The 20,620-nt window shown below is 39.9% G+C and overlaps 1 protein-coding gene across 1 annotated transcript; it reads right to left on the bottom strand.

The window, feature by feature from the left end:
- Nucleotides 1–735: 735 nt before the first annotated feature.
- LOC113503926 (anaphase-promoting complex subunit 1) lies at nt 736–18,724 on the bottom strand. The gene is made up of 26 exons (XM_026886069.1): nt 18,478–18,724; nt 17,689–17,890; nt 16,997–17,314; nt 15,393–16,750; nt 14,876–15,077; nt 14,309–14,469; nt 13,326–14,054; nt 12,744–12,897; nt 12,323–12,514; nt 11,669–11,825; nt 10,942–11,094; nt 10,356–10,584; nt 9,509–9,671; nt 8,690–8,869; nt 7,885–8,058; nt 7,449–7,667; nt 6,901–7,024; nt 6,201–6,402; nt 5,726–5,842; nt 5,136–5,269; nt 4,632–4,737; nt 4,114–4,256; nt 3,266–3,680; nt 2,609–2,785; nt 1,964–2,135; nt 736–1,475 (listed from the first exon to the last, which is right to left on the bottom strand). Exons 1-26 carry the CDS (start codon nt 18,499–18,501, stop codon nt 1,393–1,395), a joined length of 6,288 nt encoding a protein of 2,095 aa, XP_026741870.1. The 5' UTR covers nt 18,502–18,724; the 3' UTR covers nt 736–1,392.
- Between the last annotated feature and the right edge of the window lie 1,896 nt (nt 18,725–20,620).

Consider the following 20,620-nt stretch of genomic DNA (forward strand, 5'->3'; position numbering starts at 1 on the left):
TTTCGTTCGAAAAACTAGTATTTATTTAATATTGAAAAGCCCATTAAAAACAAACGGTTAAACTTACAAATTATGAGTATGATAATCCAGTCACTCGCTCCCGAACCAAAGACTATAATCCTTGTGTCGCGTATAATGCTCAATTTATGCGGAATGGAACGGAATGGAAGTTTTTGTACGAGTACATCGCATAATGAGCTTTATGTCAAGTGTACACCGTGCTTTCTTAGTCGTCTTACAAAAGCAGCCCAGTTCATGCATCCAATGACTAGAACACGTTCATGATAAAAAAATAGGTATTTATGAGATTAAAAAAAAAATGCAATTTTTATTCAATATTTGATGCAATTCGTAGTTTTTTAGAAACACAGTTCTGTTGCGAGCGCGGTCCGAGCCTTGTAACAATGGTGAGGGGCGCGGGCGGCGCCAATTTTATCATTTCTAAGACTGTATTTTAGATTTCTCTTGTTTAATTTTCTTCGTACTTATTATCTTAGTTGATGATAAAAAAATAATAATTGCGCCTGCTGCCAACTGGGCTGCTTTTGTAAGACGACTAAAAAATCACCGTGTATAACAAACAAACTAACTACGAGCCTAAAAAAAGTCGCGCGCCTTCCGTTTTCCGATTCCTTAAATTGAGCGTAAAGCTCAAAGAGACAATCCAGTACATTTTATATTACAAAATAATTACGGTGACAAAAATATTGCGGAGGTTTGTAACAAAAACAAATGGCAGACTTAAAATAGTTTATTCACAGTTGATATTCAGTTTTGGTTTTTATTCTCGCTTACATTTCGTATTGAAATTACTGGTTATTTTCACTGTTTAAGCAAATACACTAAGTGCATAGCTGTCTTTTTATAAGTGTAGGGAAAACGAGCAATTACATTAAAATAAAGCTTCTGAAATATAAAATCGATATAAACAACTTTATCTATAGGAGAAATGGTTTATCTTAATTATGTAATACGTAGTAAGCACTGCAAAGTGAATAACATTTCGATAAAAAATCAATCCTTACACAGGACTCGAACCTGCAAGTCCTGGCTAAATGCACCAGTAGCTTTACCAACTAAGCTGCTGACGTCATTGACTAAGAGTATGAGTTTGTCTATTATACCGCGACACGTGTTATGATGAAGAAATGAATCTTAATCAGTTCATTTTTTTCTTTTATTGTAAACCAAATGCTTAAAAAATCAAACTGCGGTTTCCTATTATTTGATTTCCAATGACAGCTGTGTCAGTTTGAGCAGTCATATCCAGGCTCAGAACATTTTAAATATGCCTGGATATATTACAAACACTTTGTGCATAGTTATATGTACAGTTATATCTATTATATTGTAGTACGGTCCCCTGTACATTCGGCTGGCTGTGGTCCCGCCTCAGGCCAGTAGCGTGGCGAGCTTGCTACAAGCGTTCACCGACAACCCCTCTAGAGCCAGAAGCACCGACAGCGTGTCCTCACCTGGGGACAAATAAGTATCTTATATCGGCTTTCGAAAATAAACTATATTACAGCCGTACAATTTGTACAAGCAGAACTTTGTAGCTAAGCCATAACTGCACAAATTGGTCGATCACAGGTTAACACGGTCGGTCCGGGACCGCGACCAATGTCAAAATGAGGTGCTCCGTGTTTCGGAAGGCTGTTATTCATACATTTTTAACAGTCTTTACATAGGCAGAAGCTAGTAAGTCCGACAATCGGTCGAGTCTAACTAATTGGTGATGCAAAACTGGGTTGAGAAGGTCAGATAGGCAGTCGTTTCTTTTAAAACACTGGTTCTTAGCTGCATTCGGTTAGACTGGAAGCTGATCAATGCACAACCCTTCTCAACATGGCCTTTGCATAGCAGAGCAACAGTTATACAGACTGGTATACTTAAAGTGTGTATTATATACCCCCTCCCCCCCTCAAATAAGTTTAGTATGTGAAAAAACATAAATTCTTACCCATAACATCCTTCAAGGCCCCTTTCGGCAGATCATGATAAACTAGGAACCCGCTGAGGATCTTCTTGACATCATCATCACATGTGCTTATCCTCCTACTGCTTGGCAAGCCCAGGTACTTCCGCAGGAATGGCGTTAACCTCCCTTCCCAAGAATCGAAGATGTTTGATACCTTTAAAAGAAAAAATGATCTTCATAAGTCAAGTAAGTAGTATTGCAAAGTCTGGTTTCTGAATTTCAAGGCTAAACTGATTCACTGATTTTGATACAAGACCTAAGAGGTATGCTCATTCGGTATAAAGAACATAAATATAATTTCGTTTACCAAATAGATACTATACGCTTGCCCACCGCTGCGTGAGCTCATGATGAAAGACTCCGACTGAGTCCGAAACTAGTCGTTCCATACCAATAAATACGTATGAGTAAACCGTTGCATCATTTAAAACTGCATCATTCTCACGAAAGAGTTACTATAAAAATCCAACCGACCTAAACGTACTAAACTCTCAGAAACTCTATCCGACTCGCACTTGACGAGTATCGTTATTTACTTTTATGTTTTGTGTCTTAACGATACCATCTAATAGATAACACAAAAATGACGCTTTTTATAGCACAGGCAAAGCTAAATTCACAACATACCTTTTGTTTAATAGCTAGTGTAAATTCACTGGAGATCAGAGGCTCGTTCTGTGACTCTTGTCCATCAACCTTCATCTCGTTCATACTTCTCCTATTGTGGTTCTCTATCTGAGACAGAAGGAGCTTGATCTGCCACACGTGGAATGATGAGGGGTCTGGTTTCATTGTCTTTATTATCTGTAAGTAAAAAACAGTTAGTTACTGGACGATAGCGGCTTCATCATCGTCTCAGCCTATAGCTGTCCACTGCTGGACATAGGCCTCTCCATACGTTCACCAGCGCGTCCGGTTCATTGCCACCTGCATCCAACGGTAGCGGCTTATGAGAGAGAAAAACGGGAGATAGAAGAAGTCTAAGCTCAGTAGAGGGATATTTGTAGTTTAATTTTAGTAGGCCTTTGCATCTTTGACTTATGTCCCCGTGTACGCCTTTAAATAGGACCAGTTTTCTTCTCTGAACTAAGTAGTTATAGCATGAAGAGAGATTTTTAATTTTGGACAATTTCAATTATATAAAATGTGGAAATATATGTATACCTAACAACAGATATGAATTGCTATTGGATGACCGGTTTTTATTCAGCCCTGGTCTACAATAGACGTAAACGAAAGACAGAAAAATTACAACGAACAAAATAACAAAAACTGTAAACATACCTTCAAGAACGTCGTCCAAATAGGCAAAGCGCACAATATATCCTTGACAACACACTCGTATGTCACCATGCCCAACGTCTGCAAATGTTCCTTTTCCTCCTTAGTGTACTTCCTACACTGACACTGCCTATTCAACACAACCTCTTTCACATTTTTCTTCTTCTTAGACAAGACAAGACAATCAGCACAAACATTTGTTCCAACATCCTTGACCAAGTATTGTTTGACGAAGTTTCGTATTTTGTCGTCGTTGGTGAAGAGTTCAATGTTGTCGGTGCATGTGGACCAAATGTTGGCCTTGTCGAGGGTGAGTGTTTGGGCCAATATCGTGAGGAAGCCTTGAGGGTCGTCGATGTAGGAGAGACAGCCGGCGCGCTGCTTGATGTCGATACACCAGGAGTATTCGAGGAAGAGTCTGCAAAATATTATCTACTGTGAAAGAGATCCTATCAATAATACAAACGCAAAATTTTGAGAGTATGCATGGATGTTTTTTACCCTTTCACGCAAAAACCACTGAAAAGATTTGAACGAAATTTGTTACACAGATAGTTTATCACCTGGAATAATACATAGGATAGTTTTTGTCCCGATTTTATGTTCTCGTGGGAGCATTCTCGATTATTCGCAGGCATTGCCGCTGGCAACAACTAGTATAACATTTATTCGTAACGACTTAAAGCTAACATCAGTAGTAGTTTAAAGCTATTATAATTATGTTTTAAATCAGTTCAATTCATATGGCTACAATCTTGTTTTTCTACTTCGTTGCTCGCCGAATTGAAAGTCGACATCGAATCATTAAAATCGTCGTCAAGCCCATCGGTTTTCTGTTATATAATACTCACTTCAATTGATCCCAGTTCCGGTCTCTCTGGAAGGTGATGGGCCAGTACCGAGGGTCATTGATCTTCACTTCCTTCAGAGTGCTCAGCTCTGGTATGATGCATGGTGCCTTCATTTCTTTTACCACACCATTTAGGTCTATCACCTAGATAACCAAATAAATGTTATTTAGACCTAGTTAAGTTCTTCCTTGTTTGCTGTATCAATGAAAAAATCTATACCAAATCAAAATATATAACTATAGTTCTAAAAGTAACTATCGCAAGAATGTTTCTATATTAAAGGATGCAGCGGTTTACTCTTACGTATTTATCGGAATTGCCCGACTAGTTTCAGAGCCAACCGCAGTGCTTAGTCATAAGCTGACGCGGTGGGGTCGCGAGTCACACTGCGACTCGAAACTAGTCGCCCAATCCCGATAAATACGCGTGAGTAAAACGTTGCATCATGTAATAATAAGATATATAGAATTTGAAAAAAGTATGGATATAACCTGAAATACAGTTTATTAATTATTTACCTGTATATGTGCATAACAGAGTTTCTCTGTGTTAATGTCCCTGGGTAGTATCAAACGCGCTTCCACGGCTAGCACGTAGAGATGGCGGAATGCTTGCAAGTGGTACCTGTCATTAATAAAAACCGGTCACGTGCTAGTCATACTTGCGAAACTGAGGTTTTGTACAAATGGACAAATCAAAATTCATTTATTTAAGAAGACTGCAAAGTAGCACTTTTAAGGCAAATACTATTTTACATAGACAGACCACGGTATCGCCCACCGTTAAAAAAAAAACGAAATTAGCCACTCATTTAGTTGATGACCATATCAAACGTTGTTTAGCCTAAATAGCCATTTTATGTGCTTTTTGTTATAGCTACAACCAAGAACATTTTTACTGGTTAGTTTTCACGGTTTATGAGATACAGAGTAGTGTCGGACAGATGGTCAGACAGAGAGATAGCGATGCCTCAATGAAAGGGTTCTGGGTTTAGCCTTTGAATAATAATTGTAAATACATACCTATTGTCTTCGCTGTGCGTGGGGAATTTGGGGAAGAACGCAGCCAGTAGTGCAGCCACCGCTGTGGGGGTCGTACTGAGGGTAGCGCGTCCCCCGCCCAGGAACAGCAGGCCGATCGTACAGTGTACTGCCATCTGATGTACATTCAAATAACTATTAATGTTAGAGTAAGAAATTATGGCATAAGTTTGTGTAAGAAGATATACTTTTTAGTAATTATAAAATTAAAAGACAGTTCTTTAGTATGAAAGTGTAAAATACTGCAATTATTTCATACTAGCTGTTGCGTGCAACTCCGTCCGCGCGGACTTCGATTTACAGTGCATAGTGGTATCCGTTTCCGTGATAATGGCAGGATAAAATGTCGCCTTGACATCTATCATTACCCCACTTAAAATAACCAATAACCGCTGTGCATTTATTTTATTATATTATTAAAATAAAATTTTAGCGAAATTTCAAAGCTGCAGTCGATCTAAAAACAGGTTTCATATAGATTTTAAATCCGTCTCATTCATAAAATTTTGGACGTAGGCAGAGTGGTGAGTAGGCGTATGTTGTGGAGTGCAGCGGGAGCCGGGCGCACAGACCTGTCCCCCGTGCGACAGCGGCGCGGCGGCGGGCGGCGCGGGCGCGGCGCCGGGCGTGCGCGCGCGCAGGCGCCGGCACACGCGCAGCACGCACACGTCGCCGCGCCCGCACGTGATCTGCGGGGGGGACACGAATAAGAAACTGCACAAAATATTTCATTTTCTCTGGATTATAGAGGTTTAATGTTAAAATAAAAATAGCGAAGACTTCGTTTGGCCGACTTCTTTCGACCGGATCCCCGCTCTGGGGCTAGAGGCGAAAATACTCGCGTCGTTATAGCGATGCGGAGCAGTAGAGGGAGATCTTATACACGCGCATCACAAAACCGAACCTTATGCGGCTCCAACAGAAAACACTTAAGACTGCATAAACTGCTTTCAAATTAGAATAGAGACAACCCTAAAGACAACATTTTAAAAACACAGTTACATGACAATGAAAGTCAATAGCATATCTAGGTATAGCAAGACTCACCATCCCCGCAGCCAGCAGACACACGCATAGACAAGCCTCCAGCGTGGACCGTCCCGCCAGCTCGGCCACGCTCTTGCCGCCCACTGCTATGAATAGCCGCGCGTAGTGCAGGGCCGTGTCCCGGGCCTCCTCGTCCCCGCTGCCCGCAAAACGCAGGCCCATCGCGAAGCAAGCTCCCGCTATTATGTTGCAGTATGCCTGACTAGAAGGATAAGAAGAAATTTTTCAGAGTCAGTACTCTTCGGTATATTAATTCGGTATATTAAGTTGTTATGATCCAAGAAACCGCTCTTAAGCCCTTACAGCCGACGCGAATGTCATCCACTCGAGAAGTACAGTTGTAAATGTGTGTGTTCAACTTGCTTTCGATACCAGCCATAGATACTCGGATCATATGGCAATTGAAAGTTGAAGCAATAAGATATTTTTCTCTCGCAGCAAAAGCACTTAGAAAGCGGTAAAGGGTGTGCAAATTGGGTGCTTCCCAATGTAATTTGACCTTCAAAAAGGTTCAATCTAAAACATAACATAGCAAATACAAGGTGTATTTGCTATCTTCGCAACTTAAAGTCTTCTTCATTATAAGCTAAAAGAAGACGCGCGACCAATCACAATTGGTCCTCTTCTTTCATTCAACTCTATATCAGTATAAATTAACCTATTGCGTTATTGTGGTTTCTGCAATTGAAATATTACTTACTTCATAGCTTCATAGTCGATATTGTCTTCAGTGGGCTTGACGAAGCAGTACGGCTTGATAGTCGCGGGCACTTGGCTCTCAACCCACTCCTCTGTCGGCTCTATACTGTCCCATAGGACGAGACCTGGCACAAATTTATTAGGGTTATAATACTGAATGAAGCCAATTACGCTTTACCATGTAGACTTACAGTTATTGATATAAAATTTATATTTATATTTGATATATGAGAAGAGGACGACCAAAAAACGATGGATAGGTTGTGTAAAAGACGCTATGGCTGAAAAGAGTGTTTCTTGTGAGATGACGTCAGATAGAAAGGTATGGAAGAAGAAGACTTGTTGCGCCAAACACAAATAAAATAATTGGGATAAGAGCAGGAGAATGTAATGATGATGATGATGACATTGTTGTCTTGGAGAAAGCTGTTTTTTCCCAGATGTGATGACTAAAATACTAATAGGTTTCCATAAGACTAGTAATTATCACTTTCGAGTGAAAGACTCTCTTTTCCCTTCCACATTTCACATTTTGGTGTAGAGACATACCTCTAGCAATAACCCTCAGCATCAGCAAGTCAGGCCTGACGAAGTCCAGCTGGTAGGCGGTAGAGGGCGGCTCGAGCCAGGCGGCCAGCGCCGCGTTGTTGGAGCGGAGGTAGATGAGGCCCAGGGCCAGGGTAGCGCCCGGTGACGTCACGTCCAGGTTCACCGTGGCGCCCTCGCGGATCGCGAACGAGCCTTGCTTGTACTTCTCCTTTTGGGAGCCTGGGAAATGTAGAAGGTTAATTGTGAGATTATTTAAGTGGTTAAACTGCTGAAATAGGCGAAGAATGACGCTAAATTTAAGAATACATAATATAAAAAGCAAAGACTGAAGTCAAAGTTTTGTTGTATCAACAAAATACTCGTATGCCTCAGCATACGAGCCCGGCCGCCAGCGCGTAGCCCTCGCGCTCCCGCAGGTCTACAGTAGAGTGGTTACCGGAGAGCGGCAGCTTGTCCCCGCCCAGCATGTAGGTCCGCAGCCGGTGCGCGACGTGCGCTAGCGGCGTGTGGCGGGCCGCGGCGGCGCACACCAGCCCCAGCGCGAGCCCGGCCGCCAGCGCGTAGCCCTCGCGCTCCACGCAGTTCTCCATCTCGGGCCCGGGGGGCTTGCCTGGCGGACGAGGACATACAAACACAAAGTCAAAGGTAATAGAGTACGTCAACACTCTTTTTTGCGGATAGGAAATCATTTAATGGACCCACAAATCAAACGTGCCTTCCGAAACACGAAGGAACTCGTTGTGACCAAGATGGTCACTCACCTACGGAACAACCACGTCAAGCATAGCCTAACCTGTGATCGACCCACTTATGTACAGTCGGGTACATAATCCAAGTTGCTTATCATCCCATACAGCAAAAGTTTAAAATAATTTAGACGAACTCGCATGTCATTCTAATCGGTGCTATTTCAGTCCAATTAATCTGATGTTATACTGATCGACTTTGACGAATATGAGTACTCCAGTTTGACATGGGGTTTTGGCCCATTCAAATATAAAATTAACTGATGTGGTGAAGGATGGGCAAAACAAGGTGCTGTCAAATGTTAGTAGCCTAATTTGAATGACTTTTGATTTTGATTTTGATGACTATCTCCTCTAAGAAGCTTAATTTTTTAAAAGTTGACTAATGCTTTTTTTGACATCACTTAATTTCCATTTTCCGTTCACAAAAGTGGTATTTACAATCAAATTAGGGTATTTTTAAAACTTTCTACAAAATCTACAAACACAACCTACCTATTTCATTGAGCAACACTTGAGCGTAGTGTGTGTGGGCTGTCCCCTGGTATATCAGGCCCACGCCCAGCAGGGCTGCCACGAGGATGTTTTGCTGGATGTCCAGCTCGATGGATGTTGGCGGGAGAAGCGGCTCCAAGTGAATACTCATCATCTTTGTAGCTTGGACGTCCATGGTACCTGAGTTTCAAGATAAGATTGTTTTATTGATAATTCTCGACTAGCTGTTGTCAGCGGTTCTGAACGAAAACAGTCGAAAACGATCCCACGGGAAAATAAAATCGGGTTAAAGCTGTCCTACATGTTGGTCCAGGTTATAAACTATCTGTGTTGGTAATTTCGCTCAAATCCGTAAAGTCATTTTTGCGCGAAAGAGTAACAAATACTAAATATCCATCCATTCTGGTTTCTTAGGTTTACGCGAATGTTAGACATTGAAATAAAACTGCTTTTACGTCGAGAACTAAAATATAAAATTAAAACCGCGATAAAATCCGTAAAAGTAGTTTTATTTCAATATCCATTCATTCTTACAAACTTTCGCGTTTACTATATTAGTAGCACAAAATTACGTAAGGTCTGTCTACAGTCTTTGAGCGCTAAAGCTAATTAAAACGCTCCAACATAATGATAAGTCAAAGTAACGATACTTGTCGAATAGGAATGTCCCTCCCATACTTTGAACTGATCTGTTCATTATTTTTCCACTAGTGATGTGACTTAGTTTTTTTGCATAGTAAATAAGGCTGAAATGTTAGGCGTTTCACAATTTGAAGGTGGTTCTTAATAACACGCGAGACTATTGTTATTTATTCATACCTCTATAAGTAGCAGCTAATCCGAGCAACAGTCCGACGCTGATCATCTCGTTGCACTTCACGAGGTACTCGTAAATGTTCATGAAGGGCATATCTCGTAGGTGGCCGTTCAGACCGAGCCCCATGAGGAAACCTGCGTGTTCTGTTGACATTTCTGCTGTGCCCTGTGATCGATGATTTTTTTATAAAGGATTTAATCTTGGTAAGTGGAATTTGAGATGTTCTTGAAAGTTTATTGGAGGATTCGGTTTTTATCTGATACCGGAGTCGTTTCAGGTGGCAGTTACTTTTTGTTTTCATGTAAAATGGTTGCCTGTATTTTGGCAAATTTTAAATTGCATTTTATTCAACAATTCGTTGGCATTGGGATACTGTGAATTTATATACATGCCAAAAAATCCAGGTAAAAAAAAGTTTTAAATTAGTATTGAACGGTAAGGTTCGAGCTGCTAGATATTTCGGGTGTTAAATGATAAGTCAAAGCTGAGATTCAGATTATGTGTATTCCGATACTTTACGCTAATTAATGATGATAATGAGTGCTACAAGTATGCCGGTCGATCGCGCACTAACTCGCGTAGCTCATGCTGTCCGCTGGTGCGGTCGCGCGACCTACTTGAGCTAAAACTGCTGATGATGATGTGTTCGATGAGTATCGAACAAGTATGTAGAATAATTGTTTATGAAGCGCCTTTAGGTTTGACTCAATCGTTACAACAAAAGTAAAACAAAATGTTTTTATTAGTAGGCCTAGAGGCGCTTTGGGAAGGTTACCTATGGATTCTGATTAGGCAAGGCAATAATTATTAAACTATAACTAGCACGCTAGATAGTCGCGGTGTACTAACCCTGGGCTTGTTGTAGATGACCCACTCGGAGTCGATGGTGAACCCGGAGAGCGGCACGAGCGCGAGGCCGGCGGCGGCGCCGTTGTGGAAGGCGGGCCAGGCGGCCGGCGCGGGCCCCGCGTCGGGCCCCGGGGCCCCGCGCCCCCGCCAGCGCCCCCACACGCACACGCGGGGCACGCGGGCCCCCTCCGTGGCCGCGCACGGGGCTGTGCGCAGGCACGCCATGCCGCTGCAACGGGGCTGGGGTTACGTGGGGCACTAGATACCGCATGGGACACATTTTCTTCGATGTATCTTAGTTTTGAAGAAGGCATGGGTAGTGCAGATTCATAATTAACTCATAATCAAACGCAATGTAATCATTAAACATCGAAACTATAGAAAACTGGACTAGCTAGCACGCGGGACTAGTATTGCGAACAGCAAGCAAGGCAGCATGAAATTTATTGTAGGTCAAAGCCATTCACCACCAGATAAGGACGATTCTTAAAATGTTCATTCTATTCAATGTCAGACCCGAGTTAGGACCTAATTGACATAACATGTCATGACACATACTCTCTTAATCCTCAAACTTTCTACTCACCGAGCTATAGGCAGCGCCATTGTCCTCGTACTGATAGCATACAGATACTTCTCCTGCTCCTCAATAAAGTCGTGATCGGACACTTCAGGACGTTGCGTCAGGTTGATAGTAACCGGGATTGACGACTGCAGCAGGTTTATAACTTCTGTCATTCTAGAACAAGATAAAAGAAAATGAATTTAGTATTTTTTTTTAACTTAAGAGGGGAAATTATTGTGTTGTTACAGTATTTAGTGTCCGAATGAGCAAGATTACAAGAAAGCGCACGTGATTAACAGAAAGACAAGGGTAAGTCAGATATGCAGAATAGTCGACGTTTATTTTTAATATTCCACAACATTCACACAACGCCATCTAGTGTCAAACTAAGCAAAGCTTGTATTATGAGCATTACATATCTGAATACATAAATAATATAGATAAATAGACACAGACACAGAACAAATGATCGTGCTCATCACACAAACATTTGTTCTGGGCAGCAATCGAAACAGTCTGACTAGTATGATAGACTATATGACTAGCGTTCCGCGCGCCACGAGAACAATCAGCTGTACCATCGCCTATACATATATCTAGCACATCAAAAGCTACACACACGCACATTCCTACTCCGATTTTTATTTATAACCGAGTCTGCAGCGAGATCTTAACTATACTATAGTGAAATAAAATCATTAAATTCCAACCTCAAACGACAATCACGTAAATTTAACATGACACATACCTATGATCTCTAGGATACAGCAAGGCCAACAGCTGCGTGTTCAGATGTTCCATCCCCGTGATGACGTCAGCGTCCTCGGGGTTGCTGCGCGGCGTCTCTACGGGCCGCTTCGCCATGGTATACACTGTGTCCTTCTCTAACACTTCTAACGCTATAACTGTAAGGTGAGATAGGTATAATTACTTTTTGGAGGTGTAACGAAGGTGTCTTCAGCACTAAGGTTAACGATGATGTTAGGAAGAAGGGGTAGGAAAGTGGGAGAGGCGGTTTGTATTATTTACATGCATGTTGCTTACTGAAAAGCTTTAATTCAATATGCAATCATAAAAACAGAATTAAGAATTGTGAATTTTTATATTGTTTAGCGCGAGATTCAGAAAAAAATAATGCTAAAAATCATACTATTCTTTCACTCTCACTTAATCTACTGACATGCTATGTCTAAGATTGTAAATATACTAACGTATCGAATAAATATAACGTTGAAAGAGTACAGATGTAATTGGCTTACAGGCCACCACTCGCGAACCTAATTGTTGTTGTTTTCTTTTTCAGGTTTTAATGCGAGAAATCAAATAACAACTTAATTTGTAATGTTTTTTTGTACTTACATAACTGACGAAATAAAAAATAAATAGGTATTTAAGCACTCACACTCCATATAATCGGACGCTGTCTTCATAGTGTGAGCGACTTCAGCCTGATGCGCCAAGTCTTCTCTCATCACCAAGTTGTATGCTGCCGGCGGCCAGTCTGCTGGTGGCGAGCTCTTGCAGCGGCTGAAGATCGTTAGCAGGAGTAAGCCCAGCGCTGGAGGTAGGTTGTCCACATCGCGGAGGGTGATACCTGGTGTGGAGAGTATTGGACTTTCAAGTTTTTGTCATATGGCATAGAGGTTTAAATTCTTGGTAAGTTTATTGTGTTTAATGATAAAGTTGAAGCGTTATGTGGCGGACTAACAGACTGATGGCTAAACTTTCGAATCCAGTTGAGGTAAGAATTTATTCATTCATTCTATTAAAACTACTAATCATTAACTTTTGTTCGCTAAATGGTTACTAGAAGTCCCCCTGACCTTTCTGGACGGCGGTGATGACCGCGTGGCAGCAGGCCTCGGCCGGCAGCCCGGGGGCGCGGCGCGCGCGCGGCGTGCTGCTGGCCGCCACGCCGTCGCGACACGAGATCAGCTGCGGGCCCGCGCTGCGCCCGCAACCCACCAGCGACAGGAGCTGCCCAACATAGTTACAAGGAATGTATAACTTTTGTGTGACCTATTAATACCTGTCTTGAGTCTGGGTGTCTTTGAGCATGTGACTTGAATATTTGCAAAAACCCTGCGGCACAAGGATTAACTTCCTTTATGCGGGAGAGAGAAAACTATACAAATGACGAGACCTGGGCAAAGAGTTCTTACCATATAGGATTTATCGAAAAAATGACTCAACTTTTACAATATACTCGAGTTCAACTGCCTTGATGTTATTAAAACATCAAGCCTTTGTGTCAATGTAAGAGCGTCTTTAATATTAAGCTCTTCATAATATTTATGGTACCTGTTTACGTAAGTAACCAAAAGTTCAGAACGAATTCCAGCATGCTTAGAAGAATATAAAAAAACAACATTTGAAGATGTAGTACAAGTTTCAAAGATACATACCTCAATAATATCCCTCGACATAGTATTAACATCAGCTAAATACGGATAATACCCGACATCCACATCCTTCAACATGGAATTCAAATACGAATAAATATTGGGGGGCTCTCGACTAAAGTACACCGGCTGGCAAATCTTCTTTAAGTTCACATCACTAATCTGCGAGCTGTCATCGTACTCCAAGTTCAAGTCCGTAGGGAAGTCCAGCCAATAGTGATTGACGTACGAATCGAGTTTCAAATCCTTCGATACTTGGTACAAGAAACCAGATAACGGTTTCAAATTACTCCACAAAAGAGTATTTAACTTGATCTCTTCGTAAACAATGTGTAAGGAGTATAATACTTGTAATACATATGGGAATAGTATGGAATTTGTATTGAATTGCGATGGCGTTTCGGGTTCAGTGCTTGAGCGTTTCCCTTTGCGATACGACTCACAATTCGGTATTGGTAGTTTCAGCATTGTTAAAGAATGGCCTATGGCTTTATGCATTTTGGAATTGAGTAAATAATCCCAATCGTCTTGAGTACCATCGCTTGAAGTTCGTTGTTTCTTAGAAGCCACTTCGACATGTTCGATGACGTCATCGTTTTGCTTCGTGTGCAGTCGTTCGATGTCGTATCCGATGAGCGAGAAGAGAAGGTTCGAGAACATTGACCATTCTTGTTCTGGGGTTAGGTCTTGTGTGCCGGGAGCGTTTCGAACGCCGTACCATTTTATTATGACCTGGAATAGCAAATAACATGATTTTACTGTTCTTTTTAAGAATAAATTGCATTTTGAAAATAACTTTCCTTTAAAGATGAAAGACCTGATCTAATTGTGAAATAACTATCTAAGTATAACATTATTTTATGCGTCTGTTGTTTCGATATTTGACAAAACGCGAAAAATTACTTAGTTAATTAAATTTCTATTGATAACTCTTTAAACATAAAGATAAAATAATATGACTCCACTATTAACACAATGAAACATACCTGCATAGATACATCTTTGGGTAATATAGCTCTCAAGGCGGAGTAGCAGCGAGTGACAAGTGTAGAACAAGTCAGAGGCGGCAATGATATCCTGTACATCGGACCAGCTTCAAACTGCAGTGTGAGACGAGAACCAGCCGCGTCACAAAGGCCGGATAAACCTGTTAAATTGGCATTTAAACCTTATAATTTTGGATACACCGTTAGACTTATATTTATAGAACTACAGTTGCTTTTGGAGTTACAGTAACGTCTCGTAGGAAGTAGGCCTGATATTCTTTTGTTTGTTTAAAGTTCAAAGTATTAGTTACCATGCCAATCTTAAATAGACTTTATCACAATTAGCGTAAGCTCTTTTTTTATTGAACCAAATTCTGATGCTGAACACGTAGTGGTCGGAATCAACGGAAAAATGAATTGTATAATTGCGCAGAGAAAAATAGTTTTTCTTGTTAAATTACTAGGCTCTCTTTTTGCTCGATTTTGTTAAGATAAAAAGTGCACTGCTAAGAATTACAAGTTACAGGCACAGTTACGCACAGAAAAACCAACTCTATTCGTACATACCTAAGCTCTCTTTCTGCTCAATTCTGGCAGCAGACGTGTGTGGTACTGGCGATAGCAGATGTAGGGCTGAATCATCGAAGTTCGACGTTTCATTACAACGACTGGGCAGTAAGCTGCTCCGGCGCGGGAACGGAGATTGGAAGGTGGCTCGCTTTGTGTACGGCGAGTCGATGAGACGGGCCAGGACACCGCCTACATGCACCTAGAAACAGAAAATAGCATCATTTGCAAGTTTTTAATAGTACTTCATTAATGGTCATTTTCGATTCAAATGATTAATGTTATTTTGCGTTTGCTTCTTACGCCAGGTACATTATTACTTAGGATGTTAAGTAGCAATTAAGTGTTCTGTTTTGTTTACTGATTTGATTTAATCGCGTGTAGTTCTCGCTCATTTCCGATGAGTTTGGAAATCAACTGGATACCTTTACCATGAGCTAGCCCAGTGACTTTGGTGTCGTATGTCAGACTCACAAAAATATGAGTGAATTAGCAATATGATCAAATTACGACCCACCTTCCCAACAACATAATTCCCGGACTGCAGTATAATGTTTCCCGCTTCATCAATCAGCGCAATCATATTGAGATGATCCAGCACCACAGCATCTTTGGCCAGTACTGTAGACACCGCACCAACCATCAGGTTCGTCTTAGACATGCGTCCGTGCGAGTGAGAACGCTGCAACCTTACTATCTGCAACCTACTCACACCCCCCACTTTCACAATAAAACACAAGTAATCATGGCCAACCAAGTCAGTATGGAGAAACGTTTTCATATCGCTTAAAGACTCGATGGGATCTCGTCGAATTGTCTGCGAGTCCGTCCAAATGTGGTCCAAGCATATATCAGGGTATAAAGGTAGGGATGGAGGGTTCTGAGTACCATTGTTCCCCAACATAGAAGCACAGGATGCTTGTCCGATCGACGCGTGGGGTGACAACCCTTGCTGATGAAATACACTGGCCATTGGACTGTTAATTCGCGACCGAGACATAGTCGGCGTGCCCGGCATCTTCTTAGACTGGTAAGGACTGCCCAAACCAGTCGCCCAGCTAGTAGCATTCCTCTGACTCTGCATCGGACTACCAACGTAATCATACGACTGACTAAACACAGTTGTTGTTGAGTTCATATTCGGACACATTGACAAACACTCATCGCGAACAGTTTTCCTTATCCTCCAAAGCGAATGCGTCCCCAGTTTCCAGTCGTACAGCAATATGATACTGGGATTCGAACTCACGAATATGATTTGCAAGTCACCATCGTTGTAATACTGCAGCCCCTGAGATGGGGATTTCATTAATATAGGCGTCACTTCATCCAAAGGATGTGTCAGAGAGAAACAAGTGGGTAAAGCAACATCTGTATCAAACCCAGACATGGACTCAGCTCGCAGTTTAGAACTCATATTGAACGGAAAATTGGATTTCGATCTTGAGAAAGTACTATTTTGTGAATCATTCAGCTTTATGAAGGAGTTTGGTAGCATCGAGTTGTGTATCGCTGGTGTTGCTTCTTTCTCTAGCAACACTCCATATTTCATTGGCCACACTTTCTTTACTTGGAATGGTAGGCTAGTTATATATTCTCTTCCTTCATTGGCATAAACTTTCAGACATTTACTGTCTATCAATAGGATTGCTGGCATGATTTTCGTCTGTATATGTTCTGTGGTGTCTTCAATCTTGATGTTTTTCTTGACATCTCCTATTTGAGTGTTTAACGCGTCTATGAGCATGGTGTTTTTGATGTCAACATGGAAGTTGCAGAAGGCGGCGTGTTTGATGGGGTTTTCGATGGTGTAGCAAGCGATAGTTTCCCTGTGTTCAGGCTCGGATAGCTTTGTGGCTGGTGTTGATATCAGGCCTAAATAAGAAAAAGTTATGATTAAAGAAATGAAGTCTTAAAAGTATTTTATGAAACAAAATATATATACAACTTATTAAGGAAGAGTGCAATATGGAAAGGGATAAACATGGAATTTTCATAAGCTCAGGCATAGTCTCATGTCTATTTGTTAAAAAAAACTAACTAAAAACAACTATAAACATTACCAAATCAACTATACTAACAGGTTTAATGGGTTGTTGTTCAATTTGTGCTGCACTTTACCTTTAGACCAAACCGCAGTACACCCCTTCACATACAACTCTTCTTCGTAACAGCTATCTGTCTTTGGATTCAACTTATCTTTACTGTTTTTGCCCGGTCCAGAATTCAAGTTGAACTTCTTAGACATATTACTGGAACTGTTAGCACTACCACCGCGGGAAGTACCGGCGGAGTTCAAGCCTTCCGTATCCATTTTCTTTGTACCAGTCAATAATTCAGATTTGATTGAGATGTTAAAATCATTTCTGAGTTGACTTGGTGCTCGGAAGGAGTTTCCTTCGAATTTCATATCTTTGGGTTGTGGATCTTCTTCGAAGTCTGAAAATAATACATTATAATTATTATTATGTGGTCTTTATTTTTTATTTAGAAATAAATATGTGATCAGTCCAACATCAAACTGGTTTAAGAGGACCAAAAGAATATTTTGTTGGAAATGTTTAACATTCAGTATTTATACACAGTAGAACTAAATACTCTTTACTCATAAAGTTTTAATACACACTATTGACTCAATAGGAACAAAATAATAATGCCCTGAATTTATGCCTTGGTGGCTACCTTTGCAAAATACCATCCAGTTTTGCTGGCAAAATCAAAGTGGAGACCTTTGACTTGACAGCAGTCTATTACTAAGCTCTCAAAAAATAATGATTAATACTTAATCACCAAAATAATTGTAGTGAACTGACCATCAGTTCCCTTATAGTAGACCTCGCGGATGCACCACCACTCCTGCTCCTCCGCCTCCTTGGCCTCGAGCAGGCTCTCATCCTTGATGGCGAAGTTGGTAAGCTTGTACAACAGGGAGTTCTCTGAGGCTGATGTGTTGTGCTTGCTGTATATCTGACCCGGGTGCTTGGCCAGCACTGTTCTGCCGTGTGGCACAAACTCCTGAAAAATTAGGAAAGTGAAAGCCAATTGGTTGAGGTCACCACACCAAACCCACTGAGTGCCACGTGTCGCAGGTTAGATCCCCATGTAGGACAAGCATTTTGTGTGATCCAGGAATGCTTGTCCTGAGTCTGGGTGTATTCGTGCATGTGACATAAATGTTCGTAAACCCCCCGCGACAAAAGGATTAAATTTCTTAATGTGGGAGTCGCAAATTAAATGGGTAATAACTGTGGACCGGATAAGTTGCAGTATCAATTATCATCAATCAAAAACGCCCAAAAACATTTTATATATATAGATTTCAAGATTTATAATACAATTACGAAGGAAAACAAGTAATGTTATGTAAGTGCAAGGGTAGTATTAATAATAAACAAGGTTAAAACATGCATAATAATAAAGGTATTAGACAGACGATACGAAAGTAGTTTACTCACTATAACTAGCCAACGTGCAACTAGGCTATCATAAATACAGACCGGGTAGGTTAACAGCCTTATATATAACGAGAAAATATAAAGAAATGATCCAGTTTCTTATAAAATAAGGTTTGATACAAAAATAAAAACAATAACAAAAGTTACCAGAGGCTCAGACGCAGCGATCATAGTATCTTCATCCAGATTTGAAACAATATTTGTAACCCCAAGCACACCTGAGCATAGAATGGTGAATAGTTAATATTAAACAGCGTAACAAAGAATAGGTTCGTTATTTTTTTCGATTTCGCATCGAAAGTCGAAACCCTCGCTAAACTGAAACAGTTTTGAGTTTTTGACAGTTGAATTTGACAGCCGGTATGCTTAGCGTTTCGTTTCACCATAATTTACTTTATCAAATTAATAAATATAATAGTCGGTAACAAGTTCATTTGTTGATTGGGCATAAAAATCTAATTTACGAATCAAGATAGTAGACATCATATAAGTTGACAACATAAAACTTGTTTCAAAACCTATATAATTCTAATTCGACTTAAAGTGAAGCTCAACTTTACTGCTGCATTTGTAATGAACTTTTTGCAAATAGCATGTTTTTCCCTTATCATGAATTTAAGCTTGCATCCTAACACATGAAAGTGTCACCAAAATAAAGCTTAGTCCTTTGGGCAGACAAAGATTATATCGTATACCATCACGCTACCATCAATAGGAGCAGGGCAGCAATTGACTTATTGTTTCCTCTAAAACAGTTTTAAACTTTAAAGAGAAACGTATGATGCTTTAATCTTTAAATATCGACTAAATATAACCATTTTCATAAAAAAATGTTCTATAAGAAAAGTTATTTCCGAAGATGGTTTTGTTAAAAATGGTATTCCACTTTGATAAGAAATAATTGTTGTTTTACCTTTTTTTTTAGGAAACTATCGTTAGGTACACTGTAAAACTATGGTTACAGGTTCGAATCTTAATTTCACTTAAATATTGAGTTTATCTTTTTAGTGTAGCTTCTATTGTATATTAGATATATATTGTAAGTAGATATGTGTAGGTGTGTATATAATTTAAAAAGTAATGGGATTAATTTGCATGTGAAAAATAAAACCACAAATATTGTTAATATGAATAAACTTTATTACTACCATAAAAGGATATAGATGAAACTCGATCTTTAACAGAACATTCAACAATTACTTTGGAACCAAACAGGTAAACACTTTTGGTACTGACATATATTATGCCTTAAAAATATTTATTATATTATATATCAGACCAGTGTTTCTCAGACTACATGAATTTTCCTGTAGGTACCATTAAAAAAGTGTCACAATCACTTTGCGCCACGACAATGTACTGTTTGTTCAAGATATTTGATATAAATACACAGCACAAAGTGAATGTGATTATCTAAAAAATAACGATAATGATTTATTACAATACCTACGTTGACTAACCATCCATTGAACGAGCATGAACAACGGATTGCGCTTCTTAAAATAATTAAACAGATCTTCCAGCACCATTTATTTTTATCGGGTCCTACTGGTTTTAATTTAGAGATTTCCATCTTAAACTGACCAATCCCATAAATATAATTTGTGAAGGTTTCTTTATATCTTTAATTACAGTGTTTATTTCTAAGTTCCGTCTTCCGATACTGGCCCCTCTCAATTAGCCTTAATACTAGATTTTATTCCAAATACAAAATAAGGCTCTATTCTCGACAAGGCAAAATATATATTTATATTCTCATAAGATAATCAGATTTTCAAGTATTAGTTCAATTTTGTCGATACAGTAAAGCCCAGTAAAGCTCGTCATTAAAATCTCGTATAGGAACCGGCAACAGCCCACCACATTATTAAAACGTAACAATCAATTAAACTTTACATAAAAATCAACAATTATTTTACTTTTAAAAGTTATTTCATTATAGAAAAAACGTTTGACAAAACAAAAAAAAATGCAACAAATTAAAAATGAAATAATGAGAGTAACATGATAATTTCGACATTCAGGAATGCCATAATATTGACGCTTCGTTAAGATATTTATAATACATAATGTTTTATATATCACCTATATATTACATATACAATATCTAAGCCTAGCTTTTCTATTCTAAATACATTGGTCTTTGGATAAACGTGTCACATTATGGCTTACATCATCGTTTGTAACTTTAAAAAATATAAGTGCACTTTTCGAATTTAGTACTGTTTATTTTCATCATAAATCCTAATCTAGACTAGACCTGCAAACGAAATCTTCACGCTGGCAACCT

This window comes from Trichoplusia ni, chromosome 20, assembly GCF_003590095.1.
Source record: "Trichoplusia ni isolate ovarian cell line Hi5 chromosome 20, tn1, whole genome shotgun sequence".
Lineage (NCBI taxonomy): Eukaryota > Metazoa > Arthropoda > Insecta > Lepidoptera > Noctuidae > Trichoplusia > Trichoplusia ni.

What these genes read in the sequence shown, in the direction of transcription:
- LOC113503926 (XM_026886069.1), bottom strand. Translation starts at nt 18,501, where the DNA reads ATGATCGCTGCGTCTGAGCCTCTG. An exon ending in TCATCTACAACAAGCCCAGG is followed by an intron (nt 9,672 to 10,355) that starts GTTAGTACACCG and finishes CATCGATCACAG; the next exon opens with GGCACAGCAGAAATGTCAAC. An exon ending in GGCCTTGAAGGATGTTATGG is followed by an intron (nt 1,476 to 1,963) that starts GTAAGAATTTAT and finishes ATTTGTCCCCAG; the next exon opens with GTGAGGACACGCTGTCGGTG.